Source organism: Marmota monax, unplaced genomic scaffold (genome assembly GCF_021218885.2).
Source record: "Marmota monax isolate L192 unplaced genomic scaffold, Marmota_monax_Labrador192_F-V1.1 WCK01_AAM20220418_F8-fsc00840, whole genome shotgun sequence".
NCBI lineage: Eukaryota > Metazoa > Chordata > Mammalia > Rodentia > Sciuridae > Marmota > Marmota monax.
In genome coordinates, this window is record NW_026693068.1 from 34285 (window position 1) to 51358 (window position 17074).

Genomic DNA, 17074 nt, shown 5'->3' on the forward strand with positions numbered 1-17074 from the left:
AAAGGGACTGGGTTTCTGACCAAAGGACAACTCCAGAGAACCGTCCTATTTCTCATTCTTCAATACTAAACAAGTTTGGTTTTGTCACTAACAGCAATTCTCTAAAGAATGCCACACCTTTTCGATTCTTGTCTTGACTGCCCCACCCCGGTCTGCCTCAGTTTCCACCCCTGACCGTCCGAGATGAAAAAGTAGGAGGCGTACCCGCAGTCCCGGCCACGAAGCCACCGTGGGGACCAGGAAGCAGGAAGTGACCCGCCACTTCGATGGGATTCCGGGGTCCCCCCAGCCGCCAGGGGGCCGGGGCCGAGTGTCTCGACCCAAATCCCTTCTCCCACCCTCGCAGAGTCTGACACAAAGTGAAAAGGCGGACTCGAACCCGAGACCTCAGTTCTAGCCGGCCTGGAGGATCCCTAGACACCGAAACTGGACTAGGAGGCCGCCTCAGGATGGAGCCAACGTACCTATGGGGCCAGGCCCGACCTCTACTTTGGAGACTAAGGAACCCACGGGAGACCCAGCCAGGGGGCGAGTCTAGGAGGGACACAGGGAGAAGGCGCCCCAGAGCACTCACCACCTCCGCCGCGGTCCCCCGCCTCTTCCTGTCCCGGCTGGGCTCCCTCTCCGAGTTTTCCTTCGGTCCCACTTCCGGCGCTCAGCGCTGTCTCATTGTGCGCGATTGGGGGCCGGCTGTGCCCCCGCCCCGGCGCTCCGCCGCGCACGCCGGAAACGCGCGCCGCGCCCGGAGGGCCGCCCTCCGCCCCGCCCGCCGTCGCCCCGCTGCCGGGCCGCCCACCGTCGCCACAGCGCTCTGCCCCCGGGTATGGGTTGTCAAGGCCCAGCCCGGTTACGCCCCTCGGTGCCCGCGGGTGGTTCGCCCTCTACCCCGGCGCGCGGGCAGGGCCTTCTCCGGTGAGCAGTGCCCGGGGCTCCCCGGGTTCCCCTCTTGATTGTGGGCGCTAAAAGCTCGGGGTAGGGTGGGGGAAGCAAGGGGAGCCCAGTCTCCTGCGATCTGAGGGGAGTCGGCACTGGGGGACTCAGCTTTGCCCCTGGATGCTACTCAGTGGCTTCTGGGGGAAATTGAGCCAGCTTCTTTCTATTCCTGTTTTCCTGATAATTCAGAGTGACTTAACGTTTCCGTGAGGTCTTAATTGCCGACCTGGTAGAAAGGTCAGTTTAAGCATCTAATGTTCACCCACAGTTTAATGTGCCCCAGGGGAATGCTCTGCTCTTTCCTAAGGTTGTGACCCTAAGAGAAGATAAGAACAAAGTGAATTTTGACGAACTTGGCAGGAGAGTATGGCCAAAGCACGACCATATGTGGACATTTAAAAAGAAAGATAGCCGGGAATGGTTTACTTTTAAGAAAAGTCATTTTTAGAGAGTGAAAGTGATCAAGTTATATCTATGTATGAATATTCCACAGTGAAACCCACTATTCTGTACAATTATACACCTATTAAAAGTCGTTTTGAAAAGTATGTGTGATGGGAAAGGATGATCAGAGAGGGTCAAATTCAAACTATTTTTTTTTTTTTGATACTGGTTGAACCCAGGGACGCATACCACTGTTGAGCTACATACCCAGCAATTTTTTTTTTTTTGACCCAATTCTGCTAAATGGCCCAGCCAGCGATCCTCCTGCTTTGGCCTCCTGAACGGCTGTGATTCACAGGCCTCTGCCTCAGGGTTAGTTCAAATTCAGATTTTTGAACTGAAGAATGTACACCTTGAACTAGCAAACAACTAAGGGTTGCCTCCCCCCCCCAAAAAAAAAAAAAAATTGGTATTATCCTCCTTGCTACCTGGGATGTTCTGAGTGTTTAAAAAAAAATCAAAATTAATAGAATTAGGGAGTGCTGGGAAAATAGGACAGCTTATTTGTCCATTTTTCTAGAGCTTTTAAATTTAAACCCATGAGATTCTGTTGAGGCAAGAGTCTAAATCAGTAAAATATTGGTTATTGCCAGACATCTTTGAGAGCTTTACAAATATTAACTCATTTAATCATCCTCACAACAACTGCATTAAGAAAATATCATTATTCCCACTTTAAAGATGGGGAAACTGCTGAGTGGGGTGGGGCATGCCTGTAATCCCAGAAACATTGGAGGCTGAGGCAAGAGGATCAAATTGGAGGCCAGCCTCAACAATTTAGCAAGACCTGTCAAAAAGGGCAGAGGATATAGTTGGGGTAGAGTGTGAAGGATATGAAATATAACCGTCAAGGAGAAAGGAGGACAGTTTGTTTGGGGGATGATCTCTGAGCTCTGGACATTCATTCACCCTTTCCCAGCAACAAATTATTCAAATCTTATTTTTTGGAGGGGGGTGGATACTAGGGATTGAACTCGGGGGCATTCGATCACTGAGCCACATCTTCAGCCCTATTTTGTGTATTATTTAGAGACATGATCTAACTGAGTTGCTTAAGGTCTAGCTAAATTGTTGAGCTGACTTTGAACCTGTGATCCTCCTATCTCATCCTCCCAAGCTGCTGGGATTACAGACCTATGCCACCTTGGCTTTCAAATCTCATTTTTATGAATCAAAACTTACTCAAATCCTGTAAAAAAAAAATTAGACCCCTCCTATAATCATTTGCCATTTTTTCTTCTGAAAAAAATGTGCCATTCTGTTGCTTAATAAAGAAAGCTTGCTTTCCATTGAGATCTGGTCTCTGATTATTTTTGCTTTCCTCTGTATAAATAATAAGTAAAGATGGGGAAATTAGCACTTAATGGTGAATGAAGTAAATAGCACAACTGGAATCCAAACTCAGATTATCCTGAGATGTCTGTTCTTAACTAGGTGACTATACTATGGTGATTTTAGGCACATTCCTACAACTTTGCTGTAATTCTTTATTTAGATGTTTTGGGACTGCATGGTGGCACACACTTGTAATCCCAGCAGCTCAGGAGGCTGAGGCTGGAGGATGACAAGTTCAAAGCCAGCATCAGCAAAAGCGAGGCAGTAAACAATTCAATGAGACCCTGTCTCTAAATAAAATACAAAATAGGGCTGGGGATACAGCTCATTGATTGAATGCCCCTGAGTTTAATCCCTAGTACCAAAAAACAAAACAAATCAACCCCCCCCCCCCAAAAAAAATGTTTTGGTTTTGAAAATTCATGGGAATAAAACTAATAATCTTTTTGACCAGCAGGCAGTAGCATTTAGCATAGAGTAGGAAGGGAGTGTGGGCGATACATGATTGTATTTATTATGGGAAAATAGCATTACCAGTCAGGTTAGTACTTCCTATTTGAAAGAATTGGTTTAGGTAAGTCCATCTTGATTTCTGAACTCTAGGGAACCAAAATAGCAAACATCTTTTTAAGGATTTAGAATAGTTCATATTTGCATTTTCTTCAATGCTTTGTCCAAAGTGTAACTTCTCATATTATAAATTAGCTGACTTTAAGATTCATCTTGAGGATATAATACTAATTGAAACACTGGCAGTAGAGTTACTTTCTTGTGACCTTTTATACTGTAAGAGTAATTTAAATTGGTCAGTGGAAATCCTTAAATCTAGTTGAAAAGTTTGGAATTTTCTTTGATGTCATTGAAAGGAGGATTGAGTTTCTCAGAATGATAGCTTTTTGTTCTACAAATATTTTCAACAATTTATAGTAGAAATGTGGGGACAGAGGTTGTTCTCTGGTTGGGAGGTAGCGATACTGTTGTTACCAAAAGCATGATCATTATCCCCAATGCCAGTTCAATAAAAAGGACACAGTTTTGAGAAAAAGGAAAACATTTTGATTGCTTTGCAAGCAAAGGAGAAATATCAGGACTCCTGTCCCAGAGGCTGTGGTTCTGCCCATCTAGGGGAACAGGGATTTTTAAAGAACTGAATCAAAGGCTACTTTCCATGTGTAATTCACTTGTTAATTTGAGAGAGAGTCATTTCTTGTATTTTTTGGTGCCATCGGCAAGTCTGAATTACTTTGTTCCAGTGGTGGGTGTGTGCTCAAGGACAGATAACTGCAGAAGTGGAAGAAAGATAATCCTGTCCCATCCTGTGCCCCTCCCTGCCTTCCCAAGATTAGGGTTGGGAAGAGATTAGGGAGGAGAAGTGACTGAGAAAGGGGAAGAAACATGTTCCTTTTAAAAATAAGTTGCAATCATGAAATGGTGCAACCACTTAGGAAAATAAGCTAACAGTTTTTTGTTTTTTTTTTTAAAGATTAAATATTTACCTATCATGGGAAAAAAAAAAAAAGTTGCAGTGGCAGAGCATAAAATGAACCACTGTTACATTTCCTTATTTTGTATTTTATTTAGTGATAGGATCTCACTGAAATGCTTAGCACCTCGCCATTGCTGATGCTAGCTTCTTTGAACTCATGATCCTCCTGTCTGGCCTCCTGAGATGCTGGGATTATAGGCCTGTGCCACCTTGCCTGGCCCTTACTGTTACTTTCTACAATTCCCTTTTTATGGCAGTGACATCTCTGAGCTACTTTCTGTGTGAATTTGGGGGAAGTGACCTGAAGTTCTTGTTCTCTATCAGGTGGGACAGTTAAGTGTATATATTCAGCATCAGGGCAGACCAGAGGTCCATGGTGGCAGTTGGTAAGTGACTGGACAAAGTTTACATAGGACAAGGATCATGCTAGGACAATAATAAAGACTTCAAAGTATTATGTTTGGGTGAGCAATTAACACAAAAACAATTAGTATTTCTGCCAGTCTCTGAAAACCATAAACAAGTAACTCATAATCATGTCAATGAAAAACAGATCAAGTTTATCTATGTAGAAGGTTAAGAAGATTTGTAGGTCTATGAGATCAGGCTCAAATTGACTCAGGATATACTTGTGACTTTTGAGTCTTTCGTGATCATTATTATTAGGCATTCCCACACAAGAACCCTTCCTTTATAGCTTCCAGCTTTACTTACTTTTGGTAGCGTTGACAGAAGTGTACATCTTAAGTTACATTAAAAAAATTATCTTTCCATTTATGCATTTAGGAACCAGGGATTAAACCCAGAGGCTCTTAACTATTGAGACATATCTCCAGCCCTTTATTTTTTATTTTGAGGCAGGGTCTCACTAAGTTGCCTAGGGCCTTGCCAAATTGCTGAGGCTAGCTTTGAAATTATGATCCTCCTGTCTCAGCCTCCCAAGCTGCTAGGATTACAGGCATGTGGCACCATGCCTGGCTGTCTTTCTTTTTAAATGTCCACATATAGTCATACTTCAGTCATACTCTCCTGCCAGGTGTTTAAGACCAAGTTGGTCAAAATTCACTTTGTTCATATCTTCTCTTAGAGTCAGTGATCTCAGGATTCCTTAGCAATCATTCTTGGGGACATAGTATGAGAAGTCTCTTTCCTCTTTTAGCCTTCCTGTACCAATTGTGTTATCTGCTAGGATGGGTCAAAGTCTTGCTGACTGTATCAGGATATTTCCCTCTTCAATGACCCTGTTCTTTGCAGAATGTGCACTGATTGGCTGGCTTCCTGTTCTCTAGTATCTCCTTGATCCCCCTGATGAGGAGGCTGGGTGACTCCTTGAAGTTGCAGGGTCCTTAGAGGGGTTCTGTCATTCTCTGGCTCCTTGCTGATTTGAGAGAGCAAGGGCCAGAAAATTGGCTGCTTTTTCCTTGGCCCTTTTACTTCCTTGACTTGGGTCTCCCAACTTTTTGGTTTTGAACATCCAGCAGGCCAGTTTCACCAGTATTAAAAGTGGAAAATATGGGTTATACTTTTACAGTCACCCTATCATTTAATTGAGGTATTAGTACTGAAAAGCAGCATTGCAATCTGTCTGTTCTTTAGGTGATAACTTATTGTCTTAAATTCATTACGGTTGTTCTGTTCGAAGTAGAACTTCTGTAAAATATTAATAGGCAATAGTTATATACTTTTATAAGGAAAATACAAAATGAACACTAGACTATCTTTGGTATCCTATAGCTTCTAGAAAGATCCATATATCTATCAACTCAATTACATACAAGTTTTGTTTTTTTCTTAACTCTTTTACAAGCCTAAATCACTTTTACAGTTTGCCCAAACTTTTACTTAAGTATCACATCCCTTGTTTATTTTGAGATCATAGTAATCTTTACAACAACAACAAAATAAGTCTTTTGAACACAACTTTAAGCTTAATTTTAGCTTACTTTGGAACTCTTCTAACATGGAGAAGGACAAGAGCCAAGCCTTAACTTAGGTGAGGCTGGACTCTTGACAAAGTGTTTATTCCTGAAGCTGATCTGATCTTTGCCTTTCTTTTTTAAAAAAGTATCATTTTACAAAGTTCTCATGAATTGTTTCCTGAGTCTGTCTGAATAGCAGTTAGCATAATACAACATCACATCTGAAACATGAATCAAAGAAAAAAGGCTAAGAGAGTTCTTAACTTTCTTTTTGTGGAAAAAGTGACAAAATGTTTTCATGTTCCACATTGTCAACCTTTGAACAAATCAGGCTCTCCTTATTATCTTCCAAAAGTACATTTAAATTTCCATCCCAGTGTAAAGAGTACCACAAAATTTTATATGTAATTTATTGACAATGGGTTACTTTTATCCAGTTACAAAACATTAACTGACATAAGTAAATACCAACCAAATTTGTTATTTCTATATAAACCTGAGGGTGATTATTGCTACAGATAATTTTAGTTTAGAGAACACCAACCTGGTAAATTGCTCTTCTAAGCTTACATTTAGATGGCTTATATATTTGAAGAACATAAACTCATTTACTATTCAAAGAAGCTAGTAATGGTTAGCATTACAATTGCATAGATGTCCCTATATTAACTAAGTTTAACTTAAAAGTAAAATTTAGAGTCCACATTGTATATGGTAACAATAATCATGAGTCTTCATACTAGCAAAAATCAAAGAATAGCCTTAAGTCTCATATATTTAGGAAACTATTAATAATCAGGAATAGGCTTAGTCAAAGCAAATAGATATAAGCCAGGTCTTCAAATGGCATTGTGGCCCTTCTATGTCAGATACAAAGTATAAAAGAACATTTATTAGTTACCTTGCTAGTAAACCTACATAAACTTTCATTTTATGAACTTACGTAACACTTAGACCAGGCTCAGGCAAACACAATTCTCAGATGTATACTTATCTCTGGTAACATGTATTCAGGGTGTCAACTATATTGTAGTAACCTAAAATAGAAGTTGCTTATTTAACTAGTTATGAAGTAATCATTTAAAAGACTTTAAAAGAGCAGATAAATGTTCTAGACTTTGCTTCATATCATTGCATTAAAATTTGAATAACTTTGACTATGCTAATTACAGCCAATTTAATCACACAAACTTTTTCAGATGTACCTTCACAAACCTTCTGCAACTTATTTAGCCATTCTACACTTGTTTACATCCTTAGTTTTGTCCTCTCTTTCATCTTGGTCATTAGCGCAAGAATATTACTTTATCAGATAAAATACTTCATCATCCAGAAATTTCTTTTACCTTCTAAGACTAAAATATATTTCCATACCTATAACTTTCTTACATTTCTTTTCTAGTTTCAGACCCTCTCTTAAATTCATATTTTGAAATAATCTTTATGAATATTATATGTGCATGTAATTACTCAACAAATTTTATCCCAGGAGAGGACCAGACAATTTGGCATATAGAAAAACTGTACCTTAATCTTTTTCTTCTAGGTTGGATTCAAGGGGTTGGAGCACGGGATATTTTTGAGCCTGACCTGTCTCCCTTATCTTTATTATAATGCCACCAACTTTGAGTTCCCCAATGGTCAACTGTACCCCAAGTCACCTTTCACACCATTTTCTTACACTAGGCATATTGATGGTCAATAGAAGAGGCCCTTTCCATCCTTTTCTTTGGGCATTCTTGAAGATCCCTTTGCGGAGGTTGCCAGCAAAACTTGGGATTGGCTTTAATTTCTACTTTTATTTATTTATTTTTTATTTCTGAGTGCAGTTGTTTATCCTACCAATTTCCTTATGCATTTAGTTTTTTAAATTTTTTTTATAGTTTTAGATGGACAGCATGCCTTTATTTTATTTGTTTATCTTTATGTGATGCTAAGAATTGAACCCAGTGCCTCACACAAGCGCTCTGCCACTGAGCTACAGTCCCAGTGCCTGCATTTAGTTTGATGGGATACTGTTATAGCAAGGATTGCTCTGCCCCAGTGATGGATATCCCTGACTGAATGGCTGCTTTCCCTGTTGTCATTTCTTTTGGTGCCATCCCTAAGTCTGAATTACTTTGTTCCAGTGGTAGGTGTGTGCTCAAGGATAGATAACTCCTTGGGATGGGGAAGAAAGGTATTCCTGTTTCTCCTGAGGTTAGGGAGGAGAAGGGAGAGAGGAAGAGAAATAAACATGTCCCCTTTAAAGTCACAGTGGCAGAGCAGCAAGGGCTATATTCAAAGCATAAAGTAGACCACTGTTACACTATTACCCAATGTTCAGAAGACATTAATACTGCTTCTTATGTTACAATATGTCATCTATCTTAAGCCAGAAGATTTAATATTATATCTTGACAATCCAACCTTTAACAAAACCAATGCCCCTTTTCCTGTGGAGCTGTGGTTTCCGAAGTGCAGGAATTATATTCATAGCTTTATCAGCCACGTTTTTTTCTTTGAATGCTTTCAAGCATTTTGTTAGCATGTAATATCGTTCTTCCTTTAAATATATATCCAGGGGAAATAAAAGATAAATGTGGTCAGAGTTCAGTGACTTCTGGACACTCCTTCTGCTTGCAACATGGTCTTTCTTAGTCATCACCATGACTTGCCTGGATTGCTGAAATCAGCAGTTTCCACCTTTATCCTCCTCTAGTCTGTTTTTAACATAATAGGCATATGCTACCATACTCAGCTTGCCAAGTTTTCAACATCATAATGCCTTTAATTTTTTTTCTTTTAATTTCTCAAATAGAACTAGGGATGTAACTCAGAGGTAGGGCACTTGCCTAACATGCGTGAGGCCCTGGATTCAGTCTCCAGTACCAGGGGTGAAAAATCTAATTAAATAAGAATACTTTTTTCTTTTTTTTTTTGGTACTGGCAATTGAACCTGGGTCACTTTACCACTGAGCTACATTCCCAGCCTTTTCTATTTTTAATTTTGAGACAGGGTATTGCCATGTTGCTGAGGGTCTTGCTAAGTTTCTGAGGCTCGCCTTGGACTTGTGATCCTTCTGCTCAGCCTCCGGAGTCACTGGTATTACAGGCGTGCACCATTGCACCTAGCTAGAATACTTCTTGAGCCACTTAAGAAGTATAGGGATTTGGGTTCGAAAAACCTAATTTAAACTGGTTTAAACAATGAGGACATTTATTGATTCACAAAATAGTGTCCAGACAGTCTTCTGTGCCAGCTTCATCTAGTGGCTGTGCTTTCCTCTCTGTGTGTGAACATCTTCAGAAAGGCACAGTTGTCAGTAGCATTTATTAACTTCACTTCTACCAACAAGAAAGAAGGTAAGCTGGGTGCAGTGACACATACCAATCCTAGCAGCTTGGGAGGCTAAGGCAGGAAGATCATGAGTTCAATGCCAGCCTCAGAAACTCAGCAAGGCCCTAAACAACTTAGTGACACCCTGTCTCGAAATAAAATGTATAAAAAAAAAGGGCTGGGGATGGGGCTTAGTGGTTGAGCGGCCCTGGGTTCAATCCCTGATACCAAAAAAAAAAAAAAAAAGAGAGAGAGAAAGAGAAGGTGGCCTCCAGAGATCAGGAAGAACTTTCCAGTAATCTTTTGCAAACTTCATTTGACATCTTAATATACTTAAATAGGTCAGTCTAATAGCAGTTTCAGGTAAGGGGGAATCATTACCCTTAGACCAAGTTTCTCCACCTCAAAACTATTGTATTTTTGAGTTGGGTAATTCTTTGTGTATGGTACTGTTCTCTGAATGATAGAATGTTCTGGATCTCTAACTGTGATTTCCTCTGTCTGTGACACTCAAAAGTATTTCCAGAGAGGTGGAGAATGTAGCTCAGTGGTAGAGGGCTTGCCTACAGTGGGCCTGAGGTTCCATCCCCAGCACTTGGAGGGAAAAAAAAAAGGAAAGAAAAGAAAGATCTTACTCAGACCCCCCCCCCAACTGAAAATTGATCTAATCTTGCTCTGAGAATCCTACTCCCCATTTAATGTATCTTAGTTTTTTCAAATTTGAATTATGTCTTATAGTTCCACTTCTTTTGGATATATGTCCTCTCATTCAGATTTCCTATTTCACTTTCCATGGATACCATTGGGGATGTGATGATCTGGACTTATGCTTGGAAAGAGTCCTTGTACATACATCCACAGGGCTGTTTGTGTGATTCTCTAACTTATTTATTTTATATTTCATTGATTTTGGTACCAGGGATGCGAGTTACATCCCCAGCCCTTTTTAATTTTGAGACAGGGTCTTGCTAAATTGCCTAGGGCCTCACTAAGTTGATGAGGCTGTCCTGGAACTTGTGATCTTCCTGTGTCAACCTCCTAAACTGCTGGGATTACAGGCATGCACCACCATGCCCAGCCTCTTTTTTTTTTTTTTTTAAACTTAATTGGTGGTACTGGGGATTGAACCTGGGGTCTCTATCATGCTAGATAAGCACTCTACCACTGATCTAGTAGACTCCTTACCTCTTTTTAAAATTTTATTTTGAGCCAGGATCTTGATAAGTTGCCCAGGTAGGTTTCTGTTCTACTTGCTTCTCTGATGTTTCCAATGTCAAATAAACATTACATTGCTTTGAAATGAGAACCTGTAATAGCCCAGGTTAGAAACCTAAATGGAGTCACACACTAAAGTTTCATGTCACAAAACTGCAAATAAGCTAATTTTTTTTCTTATCTTCTGAGAAATTAGGATGAGAGAGGTAGCAGCCAAATTTCCCAAATAGGGTACTTTCACTTGACAAAGTAGTGAAAGTTTCCTCTACCTTAATCCTTACACAAAGAAGTTATCCTAAAGTGATCTGAAATTTATCCATCAGTTAATTTTTCTATTGTCTATTCCCATCTTACTAAGAACTGTTTTGAAATGATGAATCTGCTTTTTGTTCTTTTGTTTTTGCTTTCTTTATTCTCTGTTTATAAAACTGACCTTTTCTGCTTTGCCCATTGGAACCCTTTTTCTCTTCTGTGGAGTGAAGACTTGCCTGATTTTAGAATAAAAAATAAAGTCATTTAAGATTATTAATCTAAATTGTTGTGGTTTTGTCTTTTAATACCAGTCTCTCTTCATTGCCTTATTGATGATATCTAATGGTGAGTCCATCTCCTGTGCTTTGTTCCTGCTGACAGGGACCCACCTTTCACTTTAATCACAGGTGATTTTCAGTATGGGTGGTCCACTACTTTGCTCCAATTGTGGCTGTCTCCTGGTTACTTTGCCATATGTTTTCCCTTGGCACCACGAAGAACCCAGGAATGCCTGGATTCCTTTCAAGGACACATGAATCTCAAGTGTGCTTTAAATTTGCCAGTTTTGGGCCTGTTCTGCTTGCTATGCCCTGCTATTATTTTTTATAATGCTGAAACCATTCTGTTTCTGTTAGTGGTTAACTTCCCCTAGTTCCAAGCCAGGGTCACATACTCTAAGCTTTTCCTTTGACTATTCTTACTCTCAAATATGGTAGAATGTTCTGTTTCCTTTCCTGTTGCCTTGGAGACCACCCTGCCTTTCCCTTCACTTCCACTTCCAAGTCTCAGCCTTCCTTTTTCTGAATACCCAACTCCCAACATTTTTGTAGATAACATAGCTGTGTGCCTCAAACTTTCACTATGGAGAATGGTTCTCTCATCTCTATAGTCATCAAATGTAGGCCTCCACTTCTCTCTGGCTATCCACGCCCTGCTTCCAGAACTTTCCCTAGAGATCTCTGCATTCACTGGGTCACGAAGCTGAGTATATCCCTGGGCCTCAGGGCTACCTACATAGCTTCTAGTCCTCTCATTGCTGGCTTACTGGGGGTCATCCTGGGGCTTTCAGACTCATCCCTAGGCTATCTTCATCTTTTTTTTTTTTTTAAAGAATGGAAAAGGTATCTTTAATTCTTTTTTGTAAGATTTATTTTAGTGTTACCAGTGTGTTATTTTTTTTTTAATTTTTAAAACATTTTGTCAGTGAATGATAGCAGGACTCATCATGCATCTTTGTACATGCACATAAGATAATGTCATTAATCTCATTTCCCATACCTTCCCTTTCTCTCCTTTCCTCCCTCACCATTATCTGCTTGCTCTAGTGAAGTACCTCTAATTCCTAAAAGTCTGAGCTTCAGCCAGTCAATGTGGGTTGAAACCGAGGAAGCTAGATTTCAAGGATCAGACGAGGCCAGGAAAATTTAAAACAAAGGAACGAAAAGAAAACTTGGACCAGTTTTGAAATCTGATAGACTTTGAAATTAGGATAAAGAGGCCACCAGATTACATTGACAGTGCACAAATTTTACAATAACTTAAGAAAGCACCAGTATTTTAAGACTCTATTTTAGAAAATAATATAAACTCTCAATGAATTAATTGTTTGTAATGAAAGATGTTATGTCATGTGTGTGTAAGATTGAGATGGCAGTGTACCTCCTTTCATTGTATAGAATTGATACTAAATTAATCCCTGTTAAACTGGAGATTGTGATCTCCCAGCCCTCATCTAGGTATAGTCAGCCATGTGGTATAAGTCACTGTCACCAATAAGGACATAAACAGGCACATTGTGTGGCTGTCTTCATCTTTATAGACCTAACCCCCAGAAGAAGCCAGCAAGCTGCTGCCTTGCACCTGACTAATAATTCTAGCATAGATGGAATGCCTCCTTTAGCACTTGACATTGGGCTATGATGGGAAGAAATCAGGGCTGCATTCTTCAGAGGAAAAAAATCTATCTCCTTAAAAAGGAGATCAAGCTGGTGTTAAATAGACCTGTTACCATGTTGATTATGCAAAGACAGGAGAGGGAGGAAGGAAACTTCTATATGTAGTAACACTGGGCGGAGCACTAAGTATATGTGACTGGTTATCTTTTTGCAATCTACAATTTATGAGTTAAATTAGAAAGTGGAGGCTCGTTGAAATTAAATTATAGGCAGTGGTACTATGGCTTCACTGGTCCTCTTTAAGACTTGAGGAGGTTTGTTTCATTTGGGGGGGGGGAGGTACTGAGAATTGAACCTAAGGGCTATTTACAACTGAGCTACATCCCCAGCCCTTTTGATTTCTTATTTTGAGACAGGGTCTCACTAAATTGCTAAGTCTGGTCTCCCCCTGCCTCAGCCTCCCTACTTGCTGGGAATACAGGCCTGTATCCCCACACCCGACTGACCAAGATCTTTATGACTTCAAAGTTTATACTCTTTTTACTAGACCACAGGCTAAGCTCTTGTCCCCTGATGGAGGTCTTATACTCCAAAGAGCCACTGTTTCTTTCTGAATTCTCTTTTTCTGAGACTATTCTCAGAAACTAAGACTCAGTAGGCTCAAACCATAGTTCCAGTAGTGTTTCTGCTTTGATCTTGGGCAAGTTGTCTTCCCTCCTGGGCCTCAGCTTCCCTGTCTGTAAGGAAAAGATAGAAATATAAAGTCAAAATCTTCTGTTCTTGATTTATCATGAATAGTTTAATTCTTCTTACTGAGAAACTTATCTTGGGGTGTGTTGGTCAAATACCTGACAAGAACAGCTTAGAGGAGGAAGTTTATTTGGCCTCGTGGTTTCAGAGGTCTCAAGTCTATAGATGGCTGACTCTTTTCCTTTGGGCTCAAGATGAGACAGCACATTATAGGAGAAGGGCTCAGTAGAGGAAAGCTGCTCAGTTCATGGTAGCATCAGGAAGCAGAGAGACCGGGCTGCAGAGAAAATGTACCCTTCCAAGGTACATCCCCAGTGACCCACCTCCTCCAGCCATGCCCAACCTGCCTACTGTTACCACCCATTTATTCTACACAAACTGATTAGGTAATAGCTCACAATCAATCCAAACATTTTACCTCCAAACATACCTGCATTAATACTGGAGCTTTGGGGGAACACCTTGTATCCAAACCATAACATGGGTGAATATTTTTATAAGGCTTTATTTATTTTTGCAGTACTTTGATTTGAATACAGAATCTCATGCATGCTAGACAAGGCTCTACCACAGAGCTACCCTAGCCCTTTGTGAGACAGGGTCTTCCTAAGTTGCTGGCCTTGAGCTTGACATCCTTCTCCCTCGGCCTTCTGAGTAGATGGGATTACATATAGGCATTCATCACCACTCAGCTTTATGATTTTTATGTTTTTATTGATCATTTTAAATTAAAAATTTAATGAGATTAATTTTTAAAGATTTGGATTTAAATTTCTAAAATTTAGAAATTAAAATTTTGTATATTTTGTATTTTTTGTTTCTATTTTGTCATGTTCTTTTGAAGTGGATTCTTGCTGTATTCCCCAGGCTAGCTTTGAACTCCTGGGCTCAAGTGATCCTCCTGCTTTATCCTCCGAGTATGCACAATACCATGCATTCCTTTTATTTTTGTTTTATTTTTAGATTTTATTTTATGGTACTAGGGATTAAATCCAGGGGCCTTCTACTGTTGAGCTACATCCCCAGCCCTTTTTAAAATTTTTTTTGAGTCATGGTCTTGTTAAGTTTCCCACACTGACCTCGAATTTGTGAGGCTTCTGCTTCAGCCTGCTTGGTTGCTGGGATTACAGACATGCATCATCACACCTGGCTCTTGTTGTTATTTGGTCCTGGAGATTGAACCCAAGGGTGCTTTACCACTGAGCTATATCCTCAGTACTTTTTATTTTGACACATGTTCTTGCTAAGTTTCCAAGGCTCGCCTTGAATTTGCAATCCTCCAGCCTCAAGCCCTTGGGTTGCTGAGATTACAGACTTTCTGCTTACTTTTCACTTTTTCCTAGTATCTGTTCCCACAAAAGGCAATGTCCCTATATTAATAGTATTCCAGGCATTAGAGAACCAGGGTCAGAATTACAAGACTTTAAGGCTACTTGCTTTCTTCTCCCTTCAAAATACACACACACACACACACACACACACACGCACGCACGCGCGCGCGCGCATGCACACACACACGCACACACACACACACACACACACCCTGCCTTTGAAAGAGTCATTATTCAAAATATAGCCTGAAAGCTGTCTAGGCTGTAAGCAATTGATAATTAAGATGACTGCAATATACGTTTAATTTGTGTGAGAATGGGGAAGGGATCAGTTGTAGTATCAAGATAGAGTACTCTGTGAACTGGTCCTGAAGCCAGCAAATAGATTGCAAAGGTTTATGCAACAAGAGGACTAATGACATTCTCTCTTCCAGAAAAGTGGAGTGACTCAGTATACAGATGTTCCACCTACCCCAGCGTTTGTAATTATGAACTGGCTGGCGGCAGTATGCGAGTAGTCTTTGAATCATCTGTTTTTATAGTTTCTTTGGCTGCTACTCTTTTTAGAACAATCTGGGACATGTCAACTGAAAAATGCACCAATTGCTTACAAGGAGAAAAGGACTTGGTATAGGGGTGCGGACACAGGGAGTTCTTAACCTGCCTCTACTCAGAATGGTGGGTAGGGAGAATGACCTGATGATTCTCAGAGAAATATATGACTTCTGATGAATCCAGATATCTGGAGAACATGAAATGAAAATACTAGCCTAGGTGTATACAAAATGAGGCAAGCTTCAGGAAGAAATGCTGATATCACTTTAATAAATACTAACACAAAGGAGATAAAACTAGAAAGACCTGAATTTGTGGGTAGCCTCATGAAGTAAAAATAAGCTGGGCGCCTATTGCAAAATCATTTTTGTTGCAGTGTGTGCCCCAGGAATGTGCCATTCCTGGTAATCTTTTCCATTTGCATGTGAGCATCTTGTTCCAGCAGTCTTTGGATTCAAATGAACAGAACTTTGGGTTGAGTGAGTTCTTGGTCATCCTGGCACAGAACAGGCTATGTATTAGTCAGTTTTCTGTGACTATAACAAAATACCTGAGATATTAAACTTAGAAAAGGTTTACTTTGGTTTAAAGTTTTGGAGGTCCGTGTTCATGTTTGGTTGGCCTTATTGCTTTGAACCTGTAGTGGCAAATCATGGTGGAAGTACATGGCAGAGGGAAACTACTTACCTAATGACCAAAAAGCAAGAAAGAGAGGGAGAGTGCTGGATCCCACAAACCCTCCCCCGCCTTTTTAAAAATATTTTTTAGTTGTCAAGGGACCTTTATTTTATTTATTTATATGCAGCGCTTAGATTGAACCCAGTGCCTCACACATGCTAGGCAAATGCTCTCCCATGAGCCACAATCCCAGCCCCCCACAGTCCCTCTTAAAGGGGATTCCCCAGGGACCTAAAGACTTCCCACTAGTCCCTACCTCTTAAGTTTTTTACCTCCCAGTATGTCAACCTGGGGACCAAGCCTTTAACACTTGGGCTTTGGGGGAACATTGCAGATCCAGAGTATAGTAGGCTATATGTGTATCTTTTAATTTGTCAAGTATATCTTTGTCAAAGTAGTCTATAAAGTACTGCTTTGGTTTCTGTGTTGAATCAAAGGCCCATATTTTAGAGCTGTGATCCTTACCTTGGTGCTCTTGGAAGGTGGTGGTAGCTTTAAGATAGGGCCTAGTGGGAGGTTTGTGGGTCATCAAAGGCTTTGAACTCAGTCGGCCTGCCTCGGCCTCCCGAGCTGCAGGGATTACAGGCATAATCTATAGACTCAAGAAAACTATTGAATGAATTTAGGAGTTAAGCCTGAACTTTTATTTGGACAGTATGTTACATATGAAACAGAAGAGAAGCATGCTCTTAGACCACTGAATTGGGTGTTATGCTTTATTAAAGAGCCTCACTATTAAGACTTAATTTTAATTTTTGTTCTTTCAATTCTTTAGTCATAAGACAAAGATGACCACAACTCTTCATGACATGGTAGACCAACTGGAACAAATTCTCAGGTGAGAAAAATGAAGTCTTTTGGTTCTGTGCCAAGTAAGTGGGACTATCCAAGAAGTGTGACCCTAAGCCAGCCTTTTAGTCATTATTTCTCCTTTGACCTTGTATTTTTTTTTTTCTGGTTCT

At 40.4% G+C, this 17074-nt stretch overlaps 2 protein-coding genes across 4 annotated transcripts in view; one reads left to right on the top strand and one right to left on the bottom strand.

The window, feature by feature from the left end:
* The window catches only part of LOC124098953 (terminal uridylyltransferase 7), a gene marked incomplete at its 3' end in the record, with an annotated part of 32685 nt that extends 31960 nt beyond the window's left edge, over window positions 1-725 (bottom strand). Inside the window, 1 exon segment of one of the 3 annotated variants that reach the window (XM_046453904.2) lies at window positions 575-725. 3 annotated transcript variants of the gene reach the window in all.
* Window positions 726-729: 4 nt separating this feature from the next.
* The window catches only part of LOC124098955 (NBAS subunit of NRZ tethering complex), a 78953-nt gene continuing 62608 nt past the window's right edge, over window positions 730-17074 (top strand). The window contains exons 1-2 of the mRNA XM_058582496.1: window positions 730-912; window positions 16888-16950. Of these exons, the coding sequence (XP_058438479.1) occupies window positions 824-912; window positions 16888-16950 (152 nt within the window). The 5' untranslated portion in view covers window positions 730-823. The remainder of the gene's footprint in view (window positions 913-16887; window positions 16951-17074) is intronic.